The sequence below is a fragment of the Eleutherodactylus coqui genome, chromosome 1, assembly GCF_035609145.1.
Source record: "Eleutherodactylus coqui strain aEleCoq1 chromosome 1, aEleCoq1.hap1, whole genome shotgun sequence".
NCBI classification, from domain to species: Eukaryota; Metazoa; Chordata; class Amphibia; order Anura; family Eleutherodactylidae; genus Eleutherodactylus; species Eleutherodactylus coqui.
Window position 1 is genome coordinate 217,745,920 of NC_089837.1, and position 22,063 is coordinate 217,767,982.

Sequence of the window (22,063 nt, forward strand, 5' to 3'; positions counted from 1 at the left end):
ACTTATTCACTGGAAAACAGAATTTTTAAAGATCTATATACACACACAGGTGGAGATAGAGCAAGGGATAATATTGGTGGTTATTGAAAATTTAGGTAAAATTTTCAATAAATATTTAAATGCTGCATTTGGTTTTACATCATCCTTGCAAAGACTTATAATGTAAAAGAACACACACTTTCTGCATACAATAGATAAAACGTTCAAATTAGGAAATTATTCTATAGTCCAAGCTGTAGGACATTTGATCAATGAATACCACACCTCATCATGTCAATTAGAAAATGGAAAGCCCTCCAGGTAATTGGTTGAGATCAATTCACCTGGTGTAAATAGCCCAACAAATAAGTGGTCTATCACAGAATAACTTCATACAACACACTGTTGCAACACCAGCAAGCACCTCATTATCTAGGACATTCAGGAGCCGAGAGTGCAAATGGAACAGCCAACAGGGATACAACACCTTGGACGTAAAACAAGCAGCCAAAGGAAAAAAATGAGTTTCAGCACTCTAGATGCAGGCACATAAGCAATAGAATAAAAAATGATAATGAAGGCACTTACTGCAGTGGGGGGTTCAGGAACTGCCTGAAACATTACTGGTATCTAGGTCAGCAAAAAGCAGGATTTCAACCAAAAATAGAGTCCTTGATCCATGTGTTGTGGAATTTATTTGTAGATACAGAAATGTGCGATGCATTTCAGAGAAAACTTTCTCCCTTATCAAGCACAAATTAGTTTCCTATCATGTCGTCGTGGGAGTCCCCATATTCAATATTTCAGTGACTTTCTACAGCAAAAATATTCTTGCGGTGCAAAACCGGTTCTTATGGGGTATGCTGGGACTTCTCAGATGGAGGGCTGGCAAAACTAATAAAAATCTATGTGGGCGATTGCCATGCCCCGGCCCACTAACATTACCAAAATTAGTAAGAATTGGGGCATTACAGCAGCTCTGCTGCTTCTGTCTGCCCTGAATACCTCAAATTGCAACCACCTGTAAAGATGTTTTGCCATAGCAGACAACTTTAGTGCAAGGTATTCAAGTCCTTTCTTCAATAATATTAACTGAAAAACAAAGTTTTAATGCAGAGATATAGCAAAGGTTAATAGGTGGTTATAGACATTTAAGGGAACCTATTCAGATTGTACAGTCATGGCCAAAAGTTGTGAGACTGACACAAATTTTAGTTTTCATTAAGTTTGTATCTTCACTCTTTTTAGATCTTTAAGGCCACCTGTCCATGGTTGTTGCGTTTTCCCGCAGTGGATTGCTGGCGCAACAGCCACCGCAGGAGAATGCTAAAGTCGCCACGATTTTCTGTGATGAACCTATCATAAATTTTTATACACAAGTGGAAAATCACAGCATTTTTCTGCTCGTGAACCTTGGGCTGCGCTTTCCATAGATATCCAATGGAAAGTGTTCATTGCATTACCTGCGTGCGGATTATCGCTCTGGATAGCGTAATGATATATCACCCATGGACAGGAAGCCTAAGTCTGATGTTTCTATGGTATACTGAATTACCATTCTAAGCATTTCATTGGTTTTTTAAGCTTGTATTTAAGCTAAATTTAAGTTTAGGCAAAGACTCAATTTTTACAGGGATGACCATTTTTTCAAGACTTCTGCAAGTCACTCTGGCATGCTGGATATCAGCTTCTGAGCCAAATCCTGACTGATGGCACCCCGTTCCTGCCTAATCAGTGCTTGGAGTTTATTATCATTTCTGTGTTTTTGTTTTTCCACCAGCTTCTTAAGCATTGACCACAGGTTCTCAATGGAATTGAGATATGGGGAGTTTCCTGGCCATGGTCCCAAAATATCAATGCTTTGTTCACCGAGCCATTTAATTATCACTTTTGTCTTGTGACATGGTGCTCCATCATGCTGAAAAAAAGCATTGTTCAATGCCAAATTGCTTTTGGATCATTGGGAGAAGTTGCTCTTGGAGGATGTTTAGATACCATTCTTTATTCATGGCAGTGTTCTTAGGGAAAATTAGTGAGCCCAATCCCTTAGATGAAAAGCAACCCCGCACAAGAATGGTCTCAGGGTGCTTTACTGTTCGCATGACAAGGGACTTATGGCAGCGCTCACCTTTTCTTCTCTGGACAATCATTCTTCCAGATGTCCCAAACAGTCTGAAGGGGGCTTCCTCCGAAAAAATAACTTTACTCCAGTACTCTGCAGTACAATCCCTGTACTTCCTGCAGAATGTCACTCCGTCTTTGATGTTTTTCTTGAAGAGAAGTGGCTTCTTTGCTGCCATTCTTAACACCAGGCTGGCCTCCTAAAGCCTTCGCCTCACTGTGCATGCAGATACACTGACATTTGCCTGCTGACACTCCTGGATAGCTCTGCACTGATGTTGAACCCATCCCGTAGTTGAATCCCCTTTAGGAGACAGTTCTGAAACTTGATGGACTTTCCTGGGCACTCTGAAGCCTTCGTCAAGCAATAGTGGAAATGGAGCTTTTGTAATTAAGTTAATTTTCATGGTAAGGAATGACTTTGCAATTTATTGCAATTCATCTGATCACTCTTCATAACACTCTAAATTTAATGCAAATTGACGCTATAAAAACTGAAGTGGCAAACTTTGTGAAAAACGTAATTTGTTTTTCAAAACTTTTGGCCACGCATGTACATGCAGTGTGAACTGTGAGCATCATGTTATAGAGAAGGAGGTGCTGAGTAGATTTATGTATAGGCTTGTGAGAAAAGATACTGGGCTTCATTTATGAAAATTATCTAAGGGTGGCTTCCCACGGGCGTATCCGTTTTTACATGCTCCTCAGCACGTTTTTGCGCTATGAACAAGGCTTTTTTTGTGTGCATTTCACTGTACTTTTTGCACACAGCAGACGAACACGCCCCAATTTAAATGGTTATTTAGCCTAATGTGTTCCAGATGTGTTTTTTTCCCATGGAATTGAGCATATTGTGCTTTTTGTTGCACTTTGTACACGAATTTGCACATTCTTTATAGACTTCAATGGGACCATTGGAGCACAATTGCACACAAAAGTAGAGAATGCTGTTTTCCTTTTAAATCAGTGGGCTCTATTCTCTGTGTATTGAGGGTGCAAATTTTACGCATGCAAATATGCCAGTGTGAAGCCTCTCTTATGGTGCGTTCACACACAGCATGTCTGCATCAAAACACAATATGGTGTTACTGCTAAATAGGACGCGCTGGAACCGTAACCCTGAGCTACTCACGCAACTGCACACACACTAAACACCAAAAGAAATTGAACTAGTGAACTCTGAACGGGACCCACGAGCAGACATGACACAATGACTGACAAATACCCAAAACACTTACCTAGCATACCTGCACGCATAAACAGATGCAATCGCTACAGTACGTACGAGGTATTGCTTCAGATTTTGGACAATATACTTAAGCCCATGAGCCCGCAACAAAAGTCCTCATTGTCTTGTGAGTCCCCACTATAATAAGACAACAAACCCATGAGTCCTGCCTGCAAATGGGGCGATCGTCTCAATATGGATGGCCCCATGCTGGAACCTAAGGGCCTGGCTTTCCCTAGATTGAAAACAGTATACCAGCAAAGCAGGACGCAGTTCACACCAACACACAAGGGAATGCATAGCACATGGAACAGGACTGTTTACACCACATGTCCGGCTTCCTGCACAGACACATAGAACACATCACTGTACATATCTACAGAACAACTTGCATGGATGCAAACACAAGGGGACTTTGAGGGGAATGAGCAATCCAACACCTTCTAGTCAAAGCAACTGGTATTTATGAGCAGCAGACCGATGGTGATTGGCTGGCTGGAGAACTACACACCCAGCCACCTCAATCATCCCACACCTGTGGCAGTGTGCTCCTGAAAAACCCTATTAGGCCCTCAGTGTGACTTGTATTTTATTCATGTAACTCCCAGCTCTGTCTGTGCTTAGGAGTCCAGTGGGCGGTCCTACCAGTGATTGACAGCTATCTTTGTGAGTGGAGTCATACATGTAAAGATATCAATCACTGATTAGGACCACCCACGGGGCTTCTAAACATAAAAAGCGCAGAGATATAAATGAATAAAATACAAGTTATACTGAATCTTTCCCCATAAAACCATATATCAATCTTCTCCGCTCCTCGTGCTCTATGAGACGCTTTCTGCAGATTAGACACCATGTAAAACAGGATGCCTTAAAGGTAAAATTTCTAATAAATATTTAAATTCAGCTTTGATTTTACATCATCATTGCAAAGATTTATAATGTAAAGAAAATAACTTTCTGTATACAATAGCATATCTTCAGACATTGATGTTAAAACTTTCAAATTGCATTTCAGCAAAGTATTCTTTAGTACAAGCTGTAGAGCACTTAACATTTAAATACCAGCCTTTGGCATCTGCTTTGTTAAATATCCTGGTGTACCATCATGACAGAATTACAAAAAGTATGTCACGCGATGCAAATTACAGTTTTGCAAACTATAGTATTCCATTTTCTTTGGAAAAAAAGAGACAATTTTTTTCAGTTCAGCAAAGTTCAAACCTAAAACTCTGACATATATGTCACTATTTGTTTTCTAAAAGTCTATTTAAGAGAAATAAGGGGAGGAGTTTGACTTCATGATAACATTTAAAATAGCAGCAAGAAGTATGGAAATGAGAGTTTAGTAAAGCCTGGCAGAGGGCAGATCCTAGGCGAATCCTGAAACAATGGGGTTTTCGAAGAACAGAAATGTAGACAAGAGAAGACAGTCCCATAACGGTTTACCCACGACTAAACTCCCATATGTGCCGGACAAAAATGCTTCCATAGGAATGTACCGGCCTAATAAGCCACAGCTGTCCTTATTACATTGGCAGTCACAGATAACGGCGGCTTCACACGTGCATATGCATAAATCCGCTCATAATAGTGTGACTTTTGCGCTTTGAAGGTCATGCTATCACAAACATTTCTGCGCATTTTACTGTACTTTCTGTGCAGCCGGTAAATGGTCACATCCGAACAGGATACACCTGCGCTGTGATTGCAAAGGCTGTGCAACCTAATAGGTCAACGGTTTTATAGATTGCCCCGCAAAATTGTGCAGTTTGTTTTGCTCAATTTTGCTAGGTTTGGCTCCCCATAGACTCCTATGGTGTCTTAGGTGCGCAAATAGAAAATAGAGCATGTCCCCTTCTTTTTTGTGCACACAAAATGCATGTGTAAAAGCGAAGGTGTGAATGAAGCCATTGAAAACAGTGGGTTCGGTTCACTGCACAAAAACGCTCTAAGACCTGTATCACACGGGTGTATTTGTATAGCGCTTTCTGCACGCAATGAGTAGAACCCATTGATTTCAATGGGATTGTTCACATAAGCATATTTTACGCACGCATTTTTTTTTTTGCACAAAAGTAAGCAGCACGCTCCATTTTCATGTGCATTCATACATATTGAGGTAATTAACTTAATTGCCCATGGCAATCAATGGGAGCACGCTTGTGTGTTTTTTTTACATGTGCAAATTCTTATGACATATGTGCCAAAAAATATAGTATAACACGCACAGGATTGTCCAAAAACTCAACCCCTATTGCACAATTACACAGCGTAAGTATGCACATAAATGTGCTTATGCCCATGTGACACCGGCCTAACACTGCTGATCTCAGATACAACCATGACAATGCTCCTTTCACGGTAACCTCATTAGTTCCATTCACAGAATAATTCTACAATGAGTGCTAACTACAAAACAATCTTGGAGTTGGGGTAGGTGCGCATGAATGGGTTTTCCTTCTTCTTTCTCTGGCTTTTCAAACCCCACCCCATAGCACAGGGAAAATCAGTCCTTCCCCATCTTTCCTGCACGTAGTTAATGCTATGTGCGAAAAAGATAGGGAAAGTCCTATCTTTTTGTGTTCGTACAAATAACAGGCGAGTATACCGCTAGTGAAAATGAAACCATTGAAATCAATGGTTTTATTTTGTCCCGTTATGCTCATCACGGCCGCATAACAGGGCAAGAACAAAAATTTTTTGTTTTTTGGGTTTTTTTGTAAATACTTTCTTTATTAAGCATAAAAGACAAGTGTCATACAATTATGTAAAGCTACTATCCTAAGCGTATAGTAGGGTCAAATTGCATATACATTTACATTAAAAACTTTAAAGTTTTAACTTTACTCAATGACACAAAGAAAGCAATAGAAAGGATGAGTTAGGGGGAATAGGAGGAGAAAAAAGGGGGGAGTGAGGAAATTAGGATTTTAGGGTTAGATTCCACTTTAAGGGAAAAATAACATTCCTAGGTGTGTGATTATGCCACGAGTTAAACCGCTGTAAGCAACTTAAAAAAAGACACTCAACTCAAGTCCATTAGTTAACATCCATGGGTCTAGGGCAACTCTGCCAGAGCTTCCATATGGATCTAAATTTTGTACGTGTTCTGAATCCCCGGTTTGACAATTCTTGAAATCTACAGATTTCATTCACCTTGGCTATCCATTGTTTAAGCCCTCTGTTACATATTATCCAAAATAGTGTTAGCCACAGTTACTAGCTAAGTAAAAGCCACAGAGAACAACATAGGAAATTCTGTGCGCATTTACCAGATTTCCTGAATTTGAACCTGTTTTTTAGTGTTTCAAACTGATTTGCATAATGTCATCCTGTCAGACCTGATCAGATATGAAAAGCTTTCTGCGACAGAGAATTTCTAGTGTTCAGGTCCCTTTCCAAGTCTGGCAATCTAAGATTAAAGAGCTAATCTAAGATTTAAAAAAAACACCTCAGTACATTGCAACCGTAATAAAAGTGTCTATCATTGCGTGATGTGAAGATGAAAACTTCATAGAGCTATCTCTACAGATGAAGGTCAATCAAGTGAAGCTGGTAGATTTTAGCTCAGTGGACAGCAGAACTGTGAATACTGCTCCGTCTTTGCACTTCATCCATTTAGATCACTCTACCATATAAATGAGGCCTTATGCTAGGATTAAATGCCAACTCTTAGTCGGCTATGAATTGTGGTAAAGTCACAGCATTACAAGGAAAATTGATGTGTTTGAACTATGGCGATGGAGGAGAATTCTACGGATACCTTGGACTGCGATGAAAATGAACAAGGTAGTGTTAGATCGCGTCCCACTGAAAAATCACTAGAAGGCAAAATCATCAAACAGCAGCTCTCTTCTTTTGGACACGTAATGCACGCTAACTCACTGGAAACAGTACTGATGCTTGGCAAAGTCAGTGGGAAAAGAAGATCAGGACGACAAAGAACAAGATGGCTAGATACAATCAAGGCCACCACGAACACGTCAATCCCTGAACTGGAAGTAGCGGTGAAAGACAGGAATGCATGGGGAACATTGATCCATACAGTGACCGAAGGTCGGATGTGACTGAACGGATAATCAGCATCATCACAGCAACACAATGAGGACTGAAAGTTACCCACAACATTGTTTCCCATAGAGAAACATTGAGATTGCAGTAATGCCATGATTTTACTGTGTTATGCCATTGCACAGTTATTCCTCCTAAAACTCATAAATAAATTGACAACTGGGTGTTATTGTTCCTTTTAATAAAGCAAAAAGTTTTGAAATCGATCAAAGCAGAGTGTCCCTACGAATCCTGATATTATCAGCACTGATTGAACAGTATCATTGTGTGGGGTCACAGTCCCAACTGATAACACTGAAGCTGGGATCACACAACTGGGTTGGATTCCGCATGTGTGAGACCCACAGAGGATTCCAGCAGTTAGCCGGCCTAGTCACCCTGCATACTTGATTTTTCTGTATTGCGGAGGACTGTGGCGGCTCGCTGTCGGTCTTGTGCAGTACAAGGGTTTTTTTCACTGTTCGTATTTCCTGCACCATCAATACGGGTACCTGCAGGCTATACACAATGTTAATTGCGTATGGGCTATGGGTCGGACGGCCTCCATGTCCAAAAAGGAATGATTAAAGGATCTGGGAATGTTTAGCTTGTAAAAAAAGAAGGCTGAGAGGAGACTTAATAGCTGTCTACAAATATCGGAGGGGCTGTCACAGTGCAGAGGGATCAGCCCTATTCTCATTTGCACCAGGAGAGACTAGAAGCAATGGGATGAAAGTGAAAGGGAGGAGACACAGATTAGATATTAGACAGTGGGGGTGATCAATGAGTGGAACAGGTTACCACGGGAGGTGGTGAGTTCACCTTCAATGGAAGTCTTCAAACAAAGGCTGGACAGACATGTGTCTGGGATGATTTAGTGAATCCTGCACTGAGCAGGGGGTTGGACCCGATGATCCTGGAGGTCCCTTCCAACTCTACCATTCTATGCTTCTATGACTTAATGGAGGCCATCTACGCTGATTCTGGCGCAAAATAGAACATGCTGCTATTTTTCTTCTGCTCATGGAATACATAATTCGTATCTGCGAGTATGAAAGAAAAATCAAAAGTTCATGCCTTTCAATGCCTGCGTTTTGATGAAGATCCTCCGCGTGGACGACGATTGTGGGTTCCGCAATTAGAATCTGTCCATGTGAGACCCCCCCCTCTCAGATTCCAATTTATTTATACATCTCTCATAGGAATAATAGAGGGAGAACACAATGTAGAGTTCTAAGAAAAGATGCCCCTGAATTGTTTTTTTATGGAGTGTATAAAACGGATGTGATAGACGTGGTGGCAGGTTTTTTTTAAATATAATTAAGTGACATTTATACAGTGCATCAGTATTATGATGCTCTACTAGTAACACACAGGTGACATGAGTAATTGTGATAACATGCATTCTTTTTTCCTTGAATTGAACTCCAGACCCTTGAAAATTAGGTAAACTGACAAAAAACGTAAAAAAGTCTCCCATCACTTCTCGCTTTAAACACAACACCATCACATTATGTCTATCACCATGTAGTCTTAGTTGCCAATCAGTACAAGTACTGACTACAGCGAACTTGTTATGTCCGAGCCGAACGTTAACGCACCGTGCTCAGATTGGACATAAGGCAGTGTTCAAACGGGATGAATATACACCAGTAAATAATGTGTAGAACACTAAAAACACAAACTAGATACAACCAAGGGGAACAAATGGAGATCTAGCCCTAAAGTGCTAATACGGGAAAAAACCCTGCTCCCTCCTGATAAGAACATCCCAGACCTGGACCACCTAAACTGTCCCTAGAATTCCAATAGTCGGACGGTAATCCCTATTGACACAGCAGTAGATTCGGCAGATATAGCACCACAGTATAAAGAAGTGCACCAGCCACTTATCTAAAAACCCAGAAGGACTTGAACCAGACCAAACTCCCCCAACATCAGATGAACAATCAGCACTCCACAAGAGTAGGGGCAGGAATATATAAACTTCCATCATTGTTGATTGGCCGGAAAACATAATCCACTTAAGCCGTTTTCAACATATAACACCCAAAGAACCCTCTGTAATCACAGGGGACCCTGAGGGATATCAGACATACAACACCAAAAGTAACTACTGCAACAACAGGATGCCTAAGCCAAAAGTGTTAGTACATGGCTCGGACTGTTTCCATATTATGACCGTCATGCCATGAAACTGTCATGGCCAACGACCTATGACAGGACTAATAACTGGAATAGCCTACTGGATCTATAATATATTGCCCTTATGTAGTCAATAGATAATAGTATGCTATGAACAAGTTTTTTGCTACACTTTCAGTTAACTGAACCGGACATCACTTATCGAAGCACATCAACACATGCACATGCAACATTTTTTAAAGTAATATTACATATAAAGTACAGATTCACTACTTTGATGCCATTATTATTTAGACTTGTTCTTTTTTAGAGGAGATGGCGATTTCATTTATTTGTTAGGTTTGGTTTCCATGTGGTTTTTCTATTTCTTATTTTTTATTGATGCAGTGATTTGTAACTGTAAGTGAAGAAATGACGGTGCAGCATTTGTCCAGAATCATCAATCATTTAATTACAATTACTGCATAATCTTCTGTGTGATGTGCTGTAGGGAAAGCATGAAATATTCATTGGATATTGTCATTTGTTATATTCTTCAAGAAGACATTGTGTTCCATCTTGTAATATGATCATGTTGCATGAATGTCAGTGCTTAGCAGCATAACAAGTCTCTTTCCTTTCATTTCTTTTACAACCTTCTGCTTTTTCTCACGTTTTTCCTTTGTTCTTCTGCTTTCAAAGCCAAACTGTTGGTGGGATTCTGACAAGCAGGTATGTCTACCTTGTAACTGTAGCGTCAGCGGCTCAATGTCTCAGCGCTGTGACATTACAGGGAGATGTATCTGTAAGCCTGAGTACTTTGGGAAGCGATGTGAGTTTAGAAGACAGTTATATGAAAGGAAAAATCCCACCTGGAAATCTCAGAGTGTCCAAGGTCTACCTAGTAGGAGATGGAACTACCCTTCATCAAGAGGTTGTCCGCGGGGGGCTTACAAGCCAGCTACTCCGGTAATTGGCTGTGCACTCCTGTTATGCATGGTGTGGAGTAAAGCAGAGAATAAATGTGTTGCACAGCAAATTTGTCTATTTAAAAAGAAAAAAAAAAATTAGGAAATAACTACATTATTGGTATCACATTGGCTGTTGATAGCAAAAACACGAGTAGTGTCTTGTGGGCATGTGTTTCATCATGTAATATTTTGCCATGTTATCCACAATATTTATTTAATATAATGCCAGGACTTAACAAAGATTTAATGTGCCATGATTGGTACCCACATACAGATGTAGGAAAGGTTCAGATAATGTTCTGTGCCACATGTCAATAACTTTTATTGTGATAAGATAACAATAGCTTTTTAATGGCTTATGATAAGATAACTTGTAGCAAAAAGTTATCATAGTCAAGTTAAACTTTGCAAAATCCCATACTGGTGCCATATGGTGGCCAAACAAGACATCCGTACAGTGTCTAAATAACAATGCTTCACAGTGCCACCTCCAACACACAGTGCAAAAACAATTTACTTTGCAGTATATATAAAGTAAGATCATAACAGTGCTATGCAGTGCTTCTGTTGTCACCCCTTAAAGCAAGAACAGCTGATGCACCCTGTGTAACTGCATAGGTTGCACACCTCTAAGGGTTTCCCTGATTCTAGACCTCTTCAATTAATAAGATCCTCATAGTGAAGCATTGCCGCAACCTAACTTTATAATATGTGCTATTAACATGTAAAACTTGAAACTTAGAGCATAAAGTTGTAGATGGGCTGGTATACCGTCATTTTTCAGTGTTCATCCATGCAGTCTGCCCAATGGAGGGAACACATGTATATATTTGTATAGACCTATTCCAAGGCAAGTTGTTTGGATGAAGACATATGCACAAACAATGTAATCAACTACTGCAGAGAACTCGTTTGATCTACCACTGTAGCCATGTTTAACATGAGTCTTAAGGCATTTAAACTTTCCGTGCCACAGTTTGTCATTTCAATTGCTTTACAATGGGGTTTGTTGTGTTGAGATTACTATGTTCTAAGGATTTAGGATAAGATAACTTGTTATCACAGTCAATTTGCTTACGTCCGGAACCGTTTTCCTTACTAAATTTGTTTGCAAATGCTTGCTTTTTCTTATTCTCTTGGTTTTGCTTAGTTTTTTTTCTTTTGCAGATGTTGTTTTAGGGTACATGCACATGAAAGATATTTCCAAATTCGGTCCAAAAATTGGACAGAAAAAGGACCCATTCATTTGAAAGGGTGTATTTTCATGGGCTTTTTTTAAATTGCCACATGTCCTATTATTGTCTGATTTTCGGACAAGAGTAGCACATGCTAATGTGTAATGTTTAGCACGTCGGACTGCACAAATGTCCAATTGCTGTCCCATTTGAGTTGTGCCTGAGAATCTCGTGCCCAACATTTTTAATGCCCATGTGCATGTAGCTTTATACAACTTTGTTTTACACCATCAGAGCATGCAAACCTATTTTTTGATCATTACAAATACAAACTGTAGTTGTTTATATGTTAGACTATTGTATAATATTTTTGCGCTATTGTTTTCCCTATTTTAGCCACAGACATACGGACCTGTATTTGCACAGGGATGTGTCCCCTGTAATTGCAATTCCTTTGGATCCAAGTCATTTGACTGTGATGAGAATGGTCAATGTCATTGTCAGCCAGGAATAACCGGACCAAAATGTGACCGATGTGATCGTGGGTTTTATGACTTTCAAGAAGGCGGATGTACCCGTAAGTATCAAAATGCTTCTCTGTCCTGCTAACAAAACTTTTTAATTGATCCTAGATCCTGAATTAACCACTGGACTGCCTAGTAATGGTTTGCATACTTATAGACTTGTAAACTGGTTAGTTGAAGGATTGAGCTCCTTACTGTCACTACATTCTACTGGCAAAGCCATACCTTCAGTCCTTTTTCAAAACTCACTGATACATTGCATAAAATCTTTGCTTGAGGTTGCCACATGGGGAATTCATTACCTTGTTTGGACTGATTTATTGGTTCTGTTTGATTATCATCCCCAGACAATGATCCTGAGTTATATTTGACCTTCACTTATTGATTGAGTTAGCCAGTGTTCACACTACCACTAGAGATTCCGTTTGGAGCCTTTCTCTGGTTTTATTGGATTTGACAGAAAGAAGAGCACAGCATGCAGCACTATTCCTGTCAAAATAAAAGACAGCATGATAGGAACCCAAAGGACTTCATAGTTCATTAACCCTTTCCAATCCACTGTCTGACGTCTGAAGACATTATGATTGAAGGCTGTACAGCTCCGATGTCAGAAGACGTCCGGCAGGGTATTCTTACTGTATATTACTGGCTGCTCTGTTGTCGGGGGGCCTCTCCAGCATGTCCCATACTGCAGTACTGGCTCCAGCCAGCAGATGGCGCCATTGTATAATGGCAGAAGGAGAAAGCCGCCTAGGAAACCCTGAATCCAAAATTGGATTGCAAAGGGTTAATGAAGACTGTGGGATATCATTGGTGTCCGTTGGGTGTCAGATCTAGCACTGCTTCATGGTTTTCCTTTATAATTGAACCCATGACAGTAGTGTGAACATAGCCATAGCAATTTAAATAATTTCTGTATAATTAACATGTTCCACATCCAGTATAGGATATACAGTATTATCACCATTTTAGTAGTAATGAGTAGTAGTTAATGTTTTAATAATTTCTTCTCTTATCTTTTGTAGTTGATTCTTAATTAGCCAAGCTTGACATTTTAGACTCAATGCAATATTTTTAACCCCTTAAGGACACGGCCTATTTTGGCGTTGAGGACCAAGCGATTTTTGGTATTTTTCCATCTCCATTTTTCAAAAGCCATAACTTTTTTATTTTTCCGTTGACGCGGCTGGATAAGGGCTTGTTTTTTGCGTGGCGAGCTGTAGTTTTTATCGGTGCCTAGACTATATGGGTACATAGACATTCTGCCATAGATTTTTTTTTTTACAGCGTTAATCATGCAGCATAAATGACACACTAAATGGTTTCTGCGGGTTGGTACGGTTACAACGATAAACCGTAGTTTTTACACTTTTTTGCAATAAAAAGCCTTTTTTTTTTTTAAATCCTTTTTTTTTTCTCTATAGCTGCATTCAGAGTCATTTTGGGGAATGTACTGCTTTTTTGATCACTTTTATTGCATTTTTTGGGAAGCAAAATGCTAAAAATTAGCATTTTGCCTCTATTTTTTAGCGTTTTTTTGTTACGCTTTTTGCCGCACAAAATAAAAAGCATGTTCAACTTTTTGTACACATCGTTACGGACGCGTCAATACCCAATATGTGGGGTTTTAAATTAAAAAAAAAAAATTTTTATGCTAATATTAGCAAAAGCATTAAAAAGGGGTTTTTTTTACATTTTTCTTTTACATTTTTCCTTTTTTTTTTACACAATTTTAGTCCCTCTGAGGGACTTGCAGCACTGTGCCTATGATCGCTGTGATAAGGCTTGGCAAAGCTACTGCTCTGCCATGCCTTATCGCTTATACAGCGATCATAGGTATTGGCAATACAGGACGCGAGAGATGGCCGGAGACACAGAGGGAGCGCGCTCCCTCTGTGAACTCTTTCCCTGCCGCGATCTACTTAGATCGCAGCAGGGAAGGGGTTAATAGCGGAGGGCGCATCTCCGATGCCCCCCGCTGTTTCAGCGGGACTCCGGCTGTGACTGACAGCTGGTTCCCGCTGCGGGATAGCATGAGGTCAGTCATGATCTCTCGCTATCCCAATGATGTAACGGTACGTCCTGTTGCGGGAAGTACCAGACTCCCAGGACGTACCGGTACGTCCTGGGGAGGGAAGGGGTTAAATACATCTTTCATAACATAACCTATCATAATATATGGAGAATATAGTACCAATAGTGTACGCTTTTACCCAAAGTACTTTAAATATGTCCATACAGCAAGTTCGCCTATAGGACCTAATTAGTCATCTCTGTTATCTCCTACAGTGGTAATGTTAAGCAGTTGGGGCAGTTTAATGTCAAAAAGATTATCTTTTTTTGCCCTTTTCATCCCAAAAAATATTACACTGTAGATATAATCAGACATTTTATCCGTAATCGTAACCAATGCAGAAATCCAGTTAATTCCAAAGAGTGCCTTTACTTCTTCTTGCAACTGTATAATGCTCAGCCACATGGGCCTGGGGCTGACTAATATACCTGGTGAGTGTCTAAAATGTAGGGGAAAAAATTACGTTTTCTAATTAGGCAATTTACTTTGCTTGCTGAGCAACTCAGAAAGCAGTCTTAAGTAAGTAATAGATATGAGCAGAATTACAATAAAAGACCACTGCAGGTCAAGAGTCCCAATCTTGCAGGTCATGGCAGGCTCTTATACTTTGTTAATAGCTTCCTTTATAATTACAATAGTCACTTACTTATTATTCGGTCTACCAATAAAAGTTTGCATTAATATTTTACACAAAAGAATTTTACATTTTACTGCAGAGAACTACAATTTTAGGTGACAGTATTGATTTATTATATTAAATGAATATTAACTAAAAATAATACTTGGTCGGCATGGTCGCCCATATAAAATGTCCCTTGATTCCACAGTTTATATAGTTCAATCATTGTACTAGTGATTACTGTAATCTTTGCTAATGATTACTGTAATATAATGCAGGGTGATTCCAAAAGAATGGTGCAAAAGTAAAGCTGATTTATTCTTATATGAAAATGTAGATGAATGTTTTAAGTTTTTAGTGTGCCTTACAGATGCTTGATGTGGGCACTGTTAGTGACACTAGACAACCTGAAGCAATGTATCTCCACTGCAGTGGAATTGAAAGCAGAGTATATACTGTGAATGTGCAGAACTGGACTAGTGACTTGATACTTGCTGTGTGACCAACTCCCCCCCCCCCCCCCCCCCCCATTAAAATCCTGCAAGGTGCATTCAAAACGTGAAGAGTTCTTCTGTCTTTTCATGTCATCCTGGCTGTTTTATGTCTGTGTTATGCCATAATTTGGATGGGGGGTGATGTTCATAGTGGCCATTGTGGTGTATGTCCCTCTCCCACCTCGGTAGACTAGAGTGAAAGATGTGGTGGCTGATGGTAACGACTAGTCTCTGCTCCTTGGTGTGATAGCTTGGTATACCCCAAGTGGAATAGAGTCCAGAGAGACCGGAAGGGCAACAGTTAACTCACATTTATTCAGCATCCAGATGAGTCTTTTACCATCTAAGCTTCCAAATCTCATCCTGAAGGTAGTGTCTGGAAGTGCTGCCACTCTGTTTGCTTCCCTACTACTGATGTGTTTTTTTTCACTATGGCCTGGAATCTTCAGCCTGCATTATGCACCCTTAAGTCAGATCCAGAAATGGCTGTTAGGAACTGCTCCCTAAAGCCTGATGGGTGTCTACCCACTAGCAATATATTTTCTTGCGAGAGCGAGTGAAAACGCATGACTATGAAACCAATGATTATCAATGGTTTCATACTCATCTGCAATTTTTGCTCTCAAGCCTCACAGCGCAGAGAGAAAATCTGTGATATCGCTCAGTGTTTTCAATGAGGCCAGCCCCATTGAAAACATAGGGAATACATTGCGGACTTCTGCCACAGCTTTGACAGCTACGGCAGAGGTTTCCTTCATCCCCGTTGGGACCGTGGAGATAAAGGAATCCTCTGCCCCAGCTGTCACAGCTGTGACAGCTGTGGCAGAAGTCCGTGATGCTATCCCATTGCTTTCAATGGGGTTGACACTGCTGCGGCCCCATTGAAAGCAGTGGGTTGCAGGCAACCCCCGCAGTGATAATTTTCAGGGAAGGGCTTGAAATATAAGCCCTTCCCTGAAAATCATCAGTAGTTGTAAAAAAAAAAAAGTAAAGAAAAAACATTATACTTGCCTAGAAGAGCCGTCTGGCTCTTCTGTCCAGCCCTAGCAGTCATCTTCTGGAGGCCTGGGATTGAAAAATCCCCAGTCCCAGAAAGCGCTGGTCTCATTGGCTGAACGCTCAGCCAATAACAGGCAGCACTCAGCCATTGAGTGACAGCTGAGCTCTGCCTGTGAATGGTCAAATCACTCAGCCAATCGCAAGCAGCACTCAGCCATATAACCTGTGCTCCTCCCTCCTACCCAAACTCGATGTTGGTCACCACAATTAATATGAAACATTACACAAAACATCAAAAACACATTCAAGTCACATTTATGCAACCATTTGTATGTAGCGACCATTCTGGGTTACTATATGTCAATTCATGTATAAATAACTCAGCTTTACTTTTGCACTATTCTTTTGGATTCACCATGTATGCTACATACTATCCTGTATATAGTCAAATAATATGTTTGAACTTTTAAAATTTAGCTGTTCTCTAATCCGTGTGTTTTTCTTTCATAAAGCTTGTGACTGCCCTCGGTTTGGGAACAATTGTGATGAAGAAACTGGTCAGTGCATTTGTCCTCCCAATACCATTGGAGAGCAATGTGAGAAGTGTGCACCAAATCACTGGGGATACAGCAATATTACGGGATGCAAGGTTGGCCAATCAATATTTTCTCAATGGTATAAATGAATGATAGCCAATATTATTAGAGGGTCTTAAACATTAAGGCGGAATGTTGTAGATGGAACTTCAATTATGATTTAATATAACTCATCCTGAAACCTCATTATGGCATTGACTTTACTGTATTATCCCTATGCTACATAGAACAGGTTTTTAATTGTCATATAACAAACACTTATTAGTAGAATATCAAGTATTTAGTAGTCTGAAACTATTATAACCTAATAAGCCAAAGTTAATTGTCAGCAATTAGTTTATAGTGAATTTTAATTTTTATAGTACTTCTTAATGCAGTGCTTGTAAAACTGTAAAACAGACGTGTCAGCATTATGCCGAAAGTTCTACTGTCAAAGGACACTGTGGCTCATACTGGGGACAGAAACGTCACGGGTACAGAGCCTTATAGTCTTCTTGCTAAACAAACCATTAAAGGGTTTTTCCAAGATTTTAATATTGATGGTCTACCTTTAGGATACACCAATATCTGATCACTGCAGGTCCGAATTCTGATATCACTACTTACATACATCAGCTACTGTAATTGACGGCACCCAATGTACAGAGTTTTGCTTCATTATTTAATCAGGCACAGCGCCACAGCGCTATGCAATTGGGTGTAGCTGTTGTAGATACAGCAGCTCTGTCCCATTCAAATATGGTAGTATGCTTGAGTAACCATTGAAGGGTCACGGTCCTTTGATTCAGCAGTTTGTTGGGGGTTCCAGCAATTGGATGGAAATTGCCTCTCTTAAATATAAGCTATCAAAATTACAACCTAAACCTCTTTAACCTCCTGTCAAGCACAGTGCTAAAGCCCAACAGTTTGGGCGCAATGTGCCTAACAGGCACATGTTTTAATCAAGGTAATTAAAACCTAAGTTGTTAATTCAAGCAATCTGTAATTACTCAGTAACATTTTGAGGGATGTTTAAAAAGTAAAAATCCAAATTAAAAAAACTAATATAATTAATTTATTTTAAATATTCGAAAACTGTAAGTAAATCTGATACTCAATACCAAATACTATTGTCATGTAAAAAAAGGAATTAGAGTTAGGGCTCTTTTACACGGGCGTATGTGTTTTTACGTGCCATTAATTCACGGGAATGGATGATTTTCCATGATCAAGTCCCAAGCTTAATTAGCATTTTCTTGTCCATTCACGTGGCTGGGGGTGACTAATTAGTGAAAAAATATGCTGTAGCTCTGAAATCTCTCATGGAATGACTTCAAAAGCCTAAATAAAGGCACCGGTAAGCTTTTCTCTGCATTGGACGCTGCTAAACTACCTCCCCCTTGCTTTTTTTCCAACTCCCATAGGAGTCTATGGGAGCCGCTAGCGTATATCGGTCAAAGATAGATCCAGACCTATCTTTTCAGGCAGTGTATAATAGCACTAGTCGATTTTATTTACATATGTTCTACTTTTTCTGATGTTTTTATGTTCCGCAAAATCGCCCATGTGAACGAATGCATCGGTATCCAATGCCTCAGATGGTCGCCTTTTTCGGCCGTGCGTGAAAAAGCGGCTACATAGCCACGTAAAAACACTTGTGTGAATAAAGCCTTAAGAAAATGGTCAGATGAAAACTCAAATACCTTCTACTGGAAAAAACCTAGAGCAAACTGGTGAGCACGGTTAAAAACAGCAAGTAATAAAGGACAGCTACTACCCTGTTTCCCTGAAAATAAGACATAGCATGATTTTCCAGAATTTTTGAGGATGCAAAATGATTTTTCAGGTTTTTTGAGGATGCTTGAAATATAAGCCCTACTCCAAAATTAAGCCCTGCTAACAGGTAATTTAAAAAGTCGATTTAAATAGTGTCCAGGCAGCTATACATGTAAAAAAGTTAAACCTTTTTGAAAAAAAATTAATATAAGACACTGTCTTATTTTCAGGGAAACACGGTAGACGCAACAGTCGCGAATGCTGCCTAGCATTGAAAGACAAAACTAAAATGCGCCCTGTGCCTGACAGCTCGGTTGCGCCTGCCGGAAGGTTAATAGATTTGTTTGCTTGTGAAGAGCTCCTTTTTCTTAAAAGGGACATCTGAAATTAAGTTGATGCTTATTACTCTAGTGATCGTCTGCAAGGGAGCCTGCAGCAACCGTTCAGTTCTCTTTCAGCACCACCACAGGGGGAACTAAGCAAAAAATGGTGCAGATTAAAAGAAATGGACGTTGAGCGTTATGCATAAAATGCCAGGTCCTCCATAATGAGGGAAATGCTATTTGCAATCCGAACGTGTAACAGCATCTAAAGTGTTCACATTGTAGCTTCACTCAGTACAATGTAGCTTGTTAGCTCACCCAGAACGCCTCTTCCACCCATACTTACAATTATCATGGTCTCTGTAGGATCTGTTAGACTGTTATAAAATTATGCCCTCTGATATAGAAGTAAATAGCTTACCAAATCCCAGCTGCGCTGCATGATTGTGTTCATCTGCTATTGCGACGCATTTGGGATTTCAACATTTCTGTATAGAAGTAAATAGTTGACTATATAATCTTGATATACAAGACATTAAAACTATTCTAACGCATCATTTCAATATTAAACAGCTACCTTAATATTTAAGAAATAAGATGCGGCTTCTGAATTGTGGGAAGTGCTAGGAGGTTTGAGCATGTAAACAAATTAAACAATTATGCGAGTTTATTCCAAGAGCTCCTTTTAATTATGTATAAGATCTGCCTTTTAATATTCCTCTGCTCTCTCAAACATTATGCAGAATTTTGTTTTCAACTTACAAAATATCATATCTGCATGACAGTAATATCCTAGGCAAACACTTCCTTTAAATTACTAATGATATATAGGCTGCAGCTCATACTTGGTGATGTCTGAAGTCATTTTTCCACATGGTCATTACTGGAACACTTGTGAAAGCTGGTGATAATTCATAGAGTTACATTCTTAAAGCTGGGACTTAGGGAACTTCTAATTTATAGCCTGTCAATCAGAGGCATAACTTGAAGATTCGGGGGGCCCAATGCAAAACCTGTAGCATTACCCAACTATAATGCTTTATTCATAGTACTGGGCTCCCTATATGGAGAAGAGAGGCCTTATGGGCTCCCTAAGGCTCCTGGGCTTGGGGGCAACTGCATCCCCTATAATTATACCCCTGTTGTCAATCTTTCATATTTTTACTGTATTAGCCTTATTTTTTCACTTGGTTATGAGTTTATAGATATCAATATTTCCTGTTAGATTCATTTAGCTTAAAGGGAACCGATCACGTCCCCACAGCACCATATACTAAGTTATGTTGCTGTAAAGGATGATGACAGGGAGTCAGGGTACGTATTTTTTTATACTCAACAGATTCCGCAATGCGGTGCTGTCACGTCACCCTCCGAAGATCACGTGGCGCTGGAAAATGTGACTCTTCATAATCACATGCATGCGCTAACTTATAAAAGGCTATGGGAGAAGCATGCACATGGGGCTTTTTTCAGTCTTTTATTCCTATAAGGGCTTCTACCCACTAGCGTTTTTTTTAAGGCTGCAATATTGCTGCATTTTTTCAATGGGACTTTCTAATGTTAAAATCACATCGCACAGAAGTCGCAAGTTTGTGCTTCTACGATTTTTGTGCAATGCAATTTTAACATTAGAGTGTCCCATTGATAAAAACGTAGCAAAATTGCAGCGTTAAAAAAAACGCTAGTGGGTTGAAGCCCTAATAGCAAGAATTCAAGAATCCGCTCTTTTCTCACCATAGACACGCTGAAAACACTTGTTGTTGCCCTCATCCACTCACAGCTCGATTATTGCCACTCGTTGCTGATCGGCCTCCCCTGCACCAGACTCTACCCTCTCCAATCCATCCTGAATGCGGCAGCCAGGCTCATATTCCTGTCCAGCCGCTACTCGGACGCCTCTTCCCTGTGCCAGTCATTGCACTGGCTGCCCGTTAAATACAGAATTCAATTTAAACTCACCACCTTCATCCACAAAGCCCTCCACAGTGCAGCGCCCCCCTATATTGCCTCCCTCAATCCTTCACCCAGCCCGGGCTCTCCGCTCGGCAAACGAAACTAGACTGCACACCCCTCTAATTCGAACTTCTCACTCCCGTCTCCAAGACTTCTCCAGAGCAGCACCAGCCCTCTGGAATGCATTACCAAAGGATACCCGGGCAATCCAAGACTCGAAAAACTTCAGACGTGCTCTAAAAACGCACCTCTTCAGGGAGGCATACCGCATACCCCAAACCGACTCCTCTGTATGCCACCTGATAACATGCTCCCTGACCTATTGACTGCACTCCCTGTCATAAACTGCCCCTGTAGTCATACCGATTCTGCCGTCACACGGCCAAATATCTGACCATTGTCTATGTGTATAGAATCCCCCACTCTCCACCCTGCCATACCGTGCACATCTCCACCTCACCATACTGTGCACATCTCCAGCCCCTTTACCTTCTGTATCACCCCATTACTTGTAGTATGTAAACTCTGTGGAGCCGGACCCGCATCCCTATTGTTTCCATCAACTGATTACTATGTAACCGTGGTTCTGTAATTTTTGTATTTTGTCTTTCTGTATTCCCCCTGTCTATGTAAGCGCTGCGGAATATGTTGGCGCTATACAAATAAAGATTATTATTATTAAAGGGGTTGTCCCGCGGCAGCAAGTGGGTCTATACACTTCTGTATGGCCATATTAATGCACTTTGTAATGTACATTGTGCATTAATTATGAGCCATACAGAAGTTATAAAAAGTTTTATACTTACCTGCTCCGTTGCTAGCGTCCTCGTCTCCATGGTGCCGACTAATTTTCGCCCTCCGATGGCCAAATTAGCCGCGCTTGCGCAGTCCGGGTCTTCTCCTGTTCTCTATGGGGCTCCGTGTAGCTCCGTGTAGCTCCGCCCCGTCACGTGCCGATTCCAGCCAATCAGGAGGCTGGAATCGGCAGTGGACCGCACAGAAGAGCTGCGGTCCACGGAGGCAGAGGATCCCGGCGGCCATCTTCACAGGTAAGTATAGAAGTCACCGGAGCGCG

The 22,063-nt window shown here is 40.5% G+C and overlaps 1 protein-coding gene across 7 annotated transcripts in view; it reads left to right on the forward strand.

Annotated features, from left to right (window-relative positions):
• The window catches only part of LAMA2 (laminin subunit alpha 2), an 834,596-nt gene that overhangs the window by 477,474 nt on the left and 335,059 nt on the right, over nucleotides 1-22,063 (forward strand). For 5 of the 7 annotated variants that reach the window (XM_066605535.1, XM_066605537.1, XM_066605536.1 and 2 more), the window contains exons 21-23: nucleotides 10,208-10,474; nucleotides 12,048-12,228; nucleotides 16,874-17,010. In XM_066605535.1, the coding sequence (XP_066461632.1) occupies nucleotides 10,208-10,474; nucleotides 12,048-12,228; nucleotides 16,874-17,010 (585 nt within the window). The remainder of the gene's footprint in view (nucleotides 1-10,207; nucleotides 10,475-12,047; nucleotides 12,229-16,873; nucleotides 17,011-22,063) is intronic. The other 2 variants (XM_066605539.1, XM_066605540.1) reach the window with 1 other exon arrangement.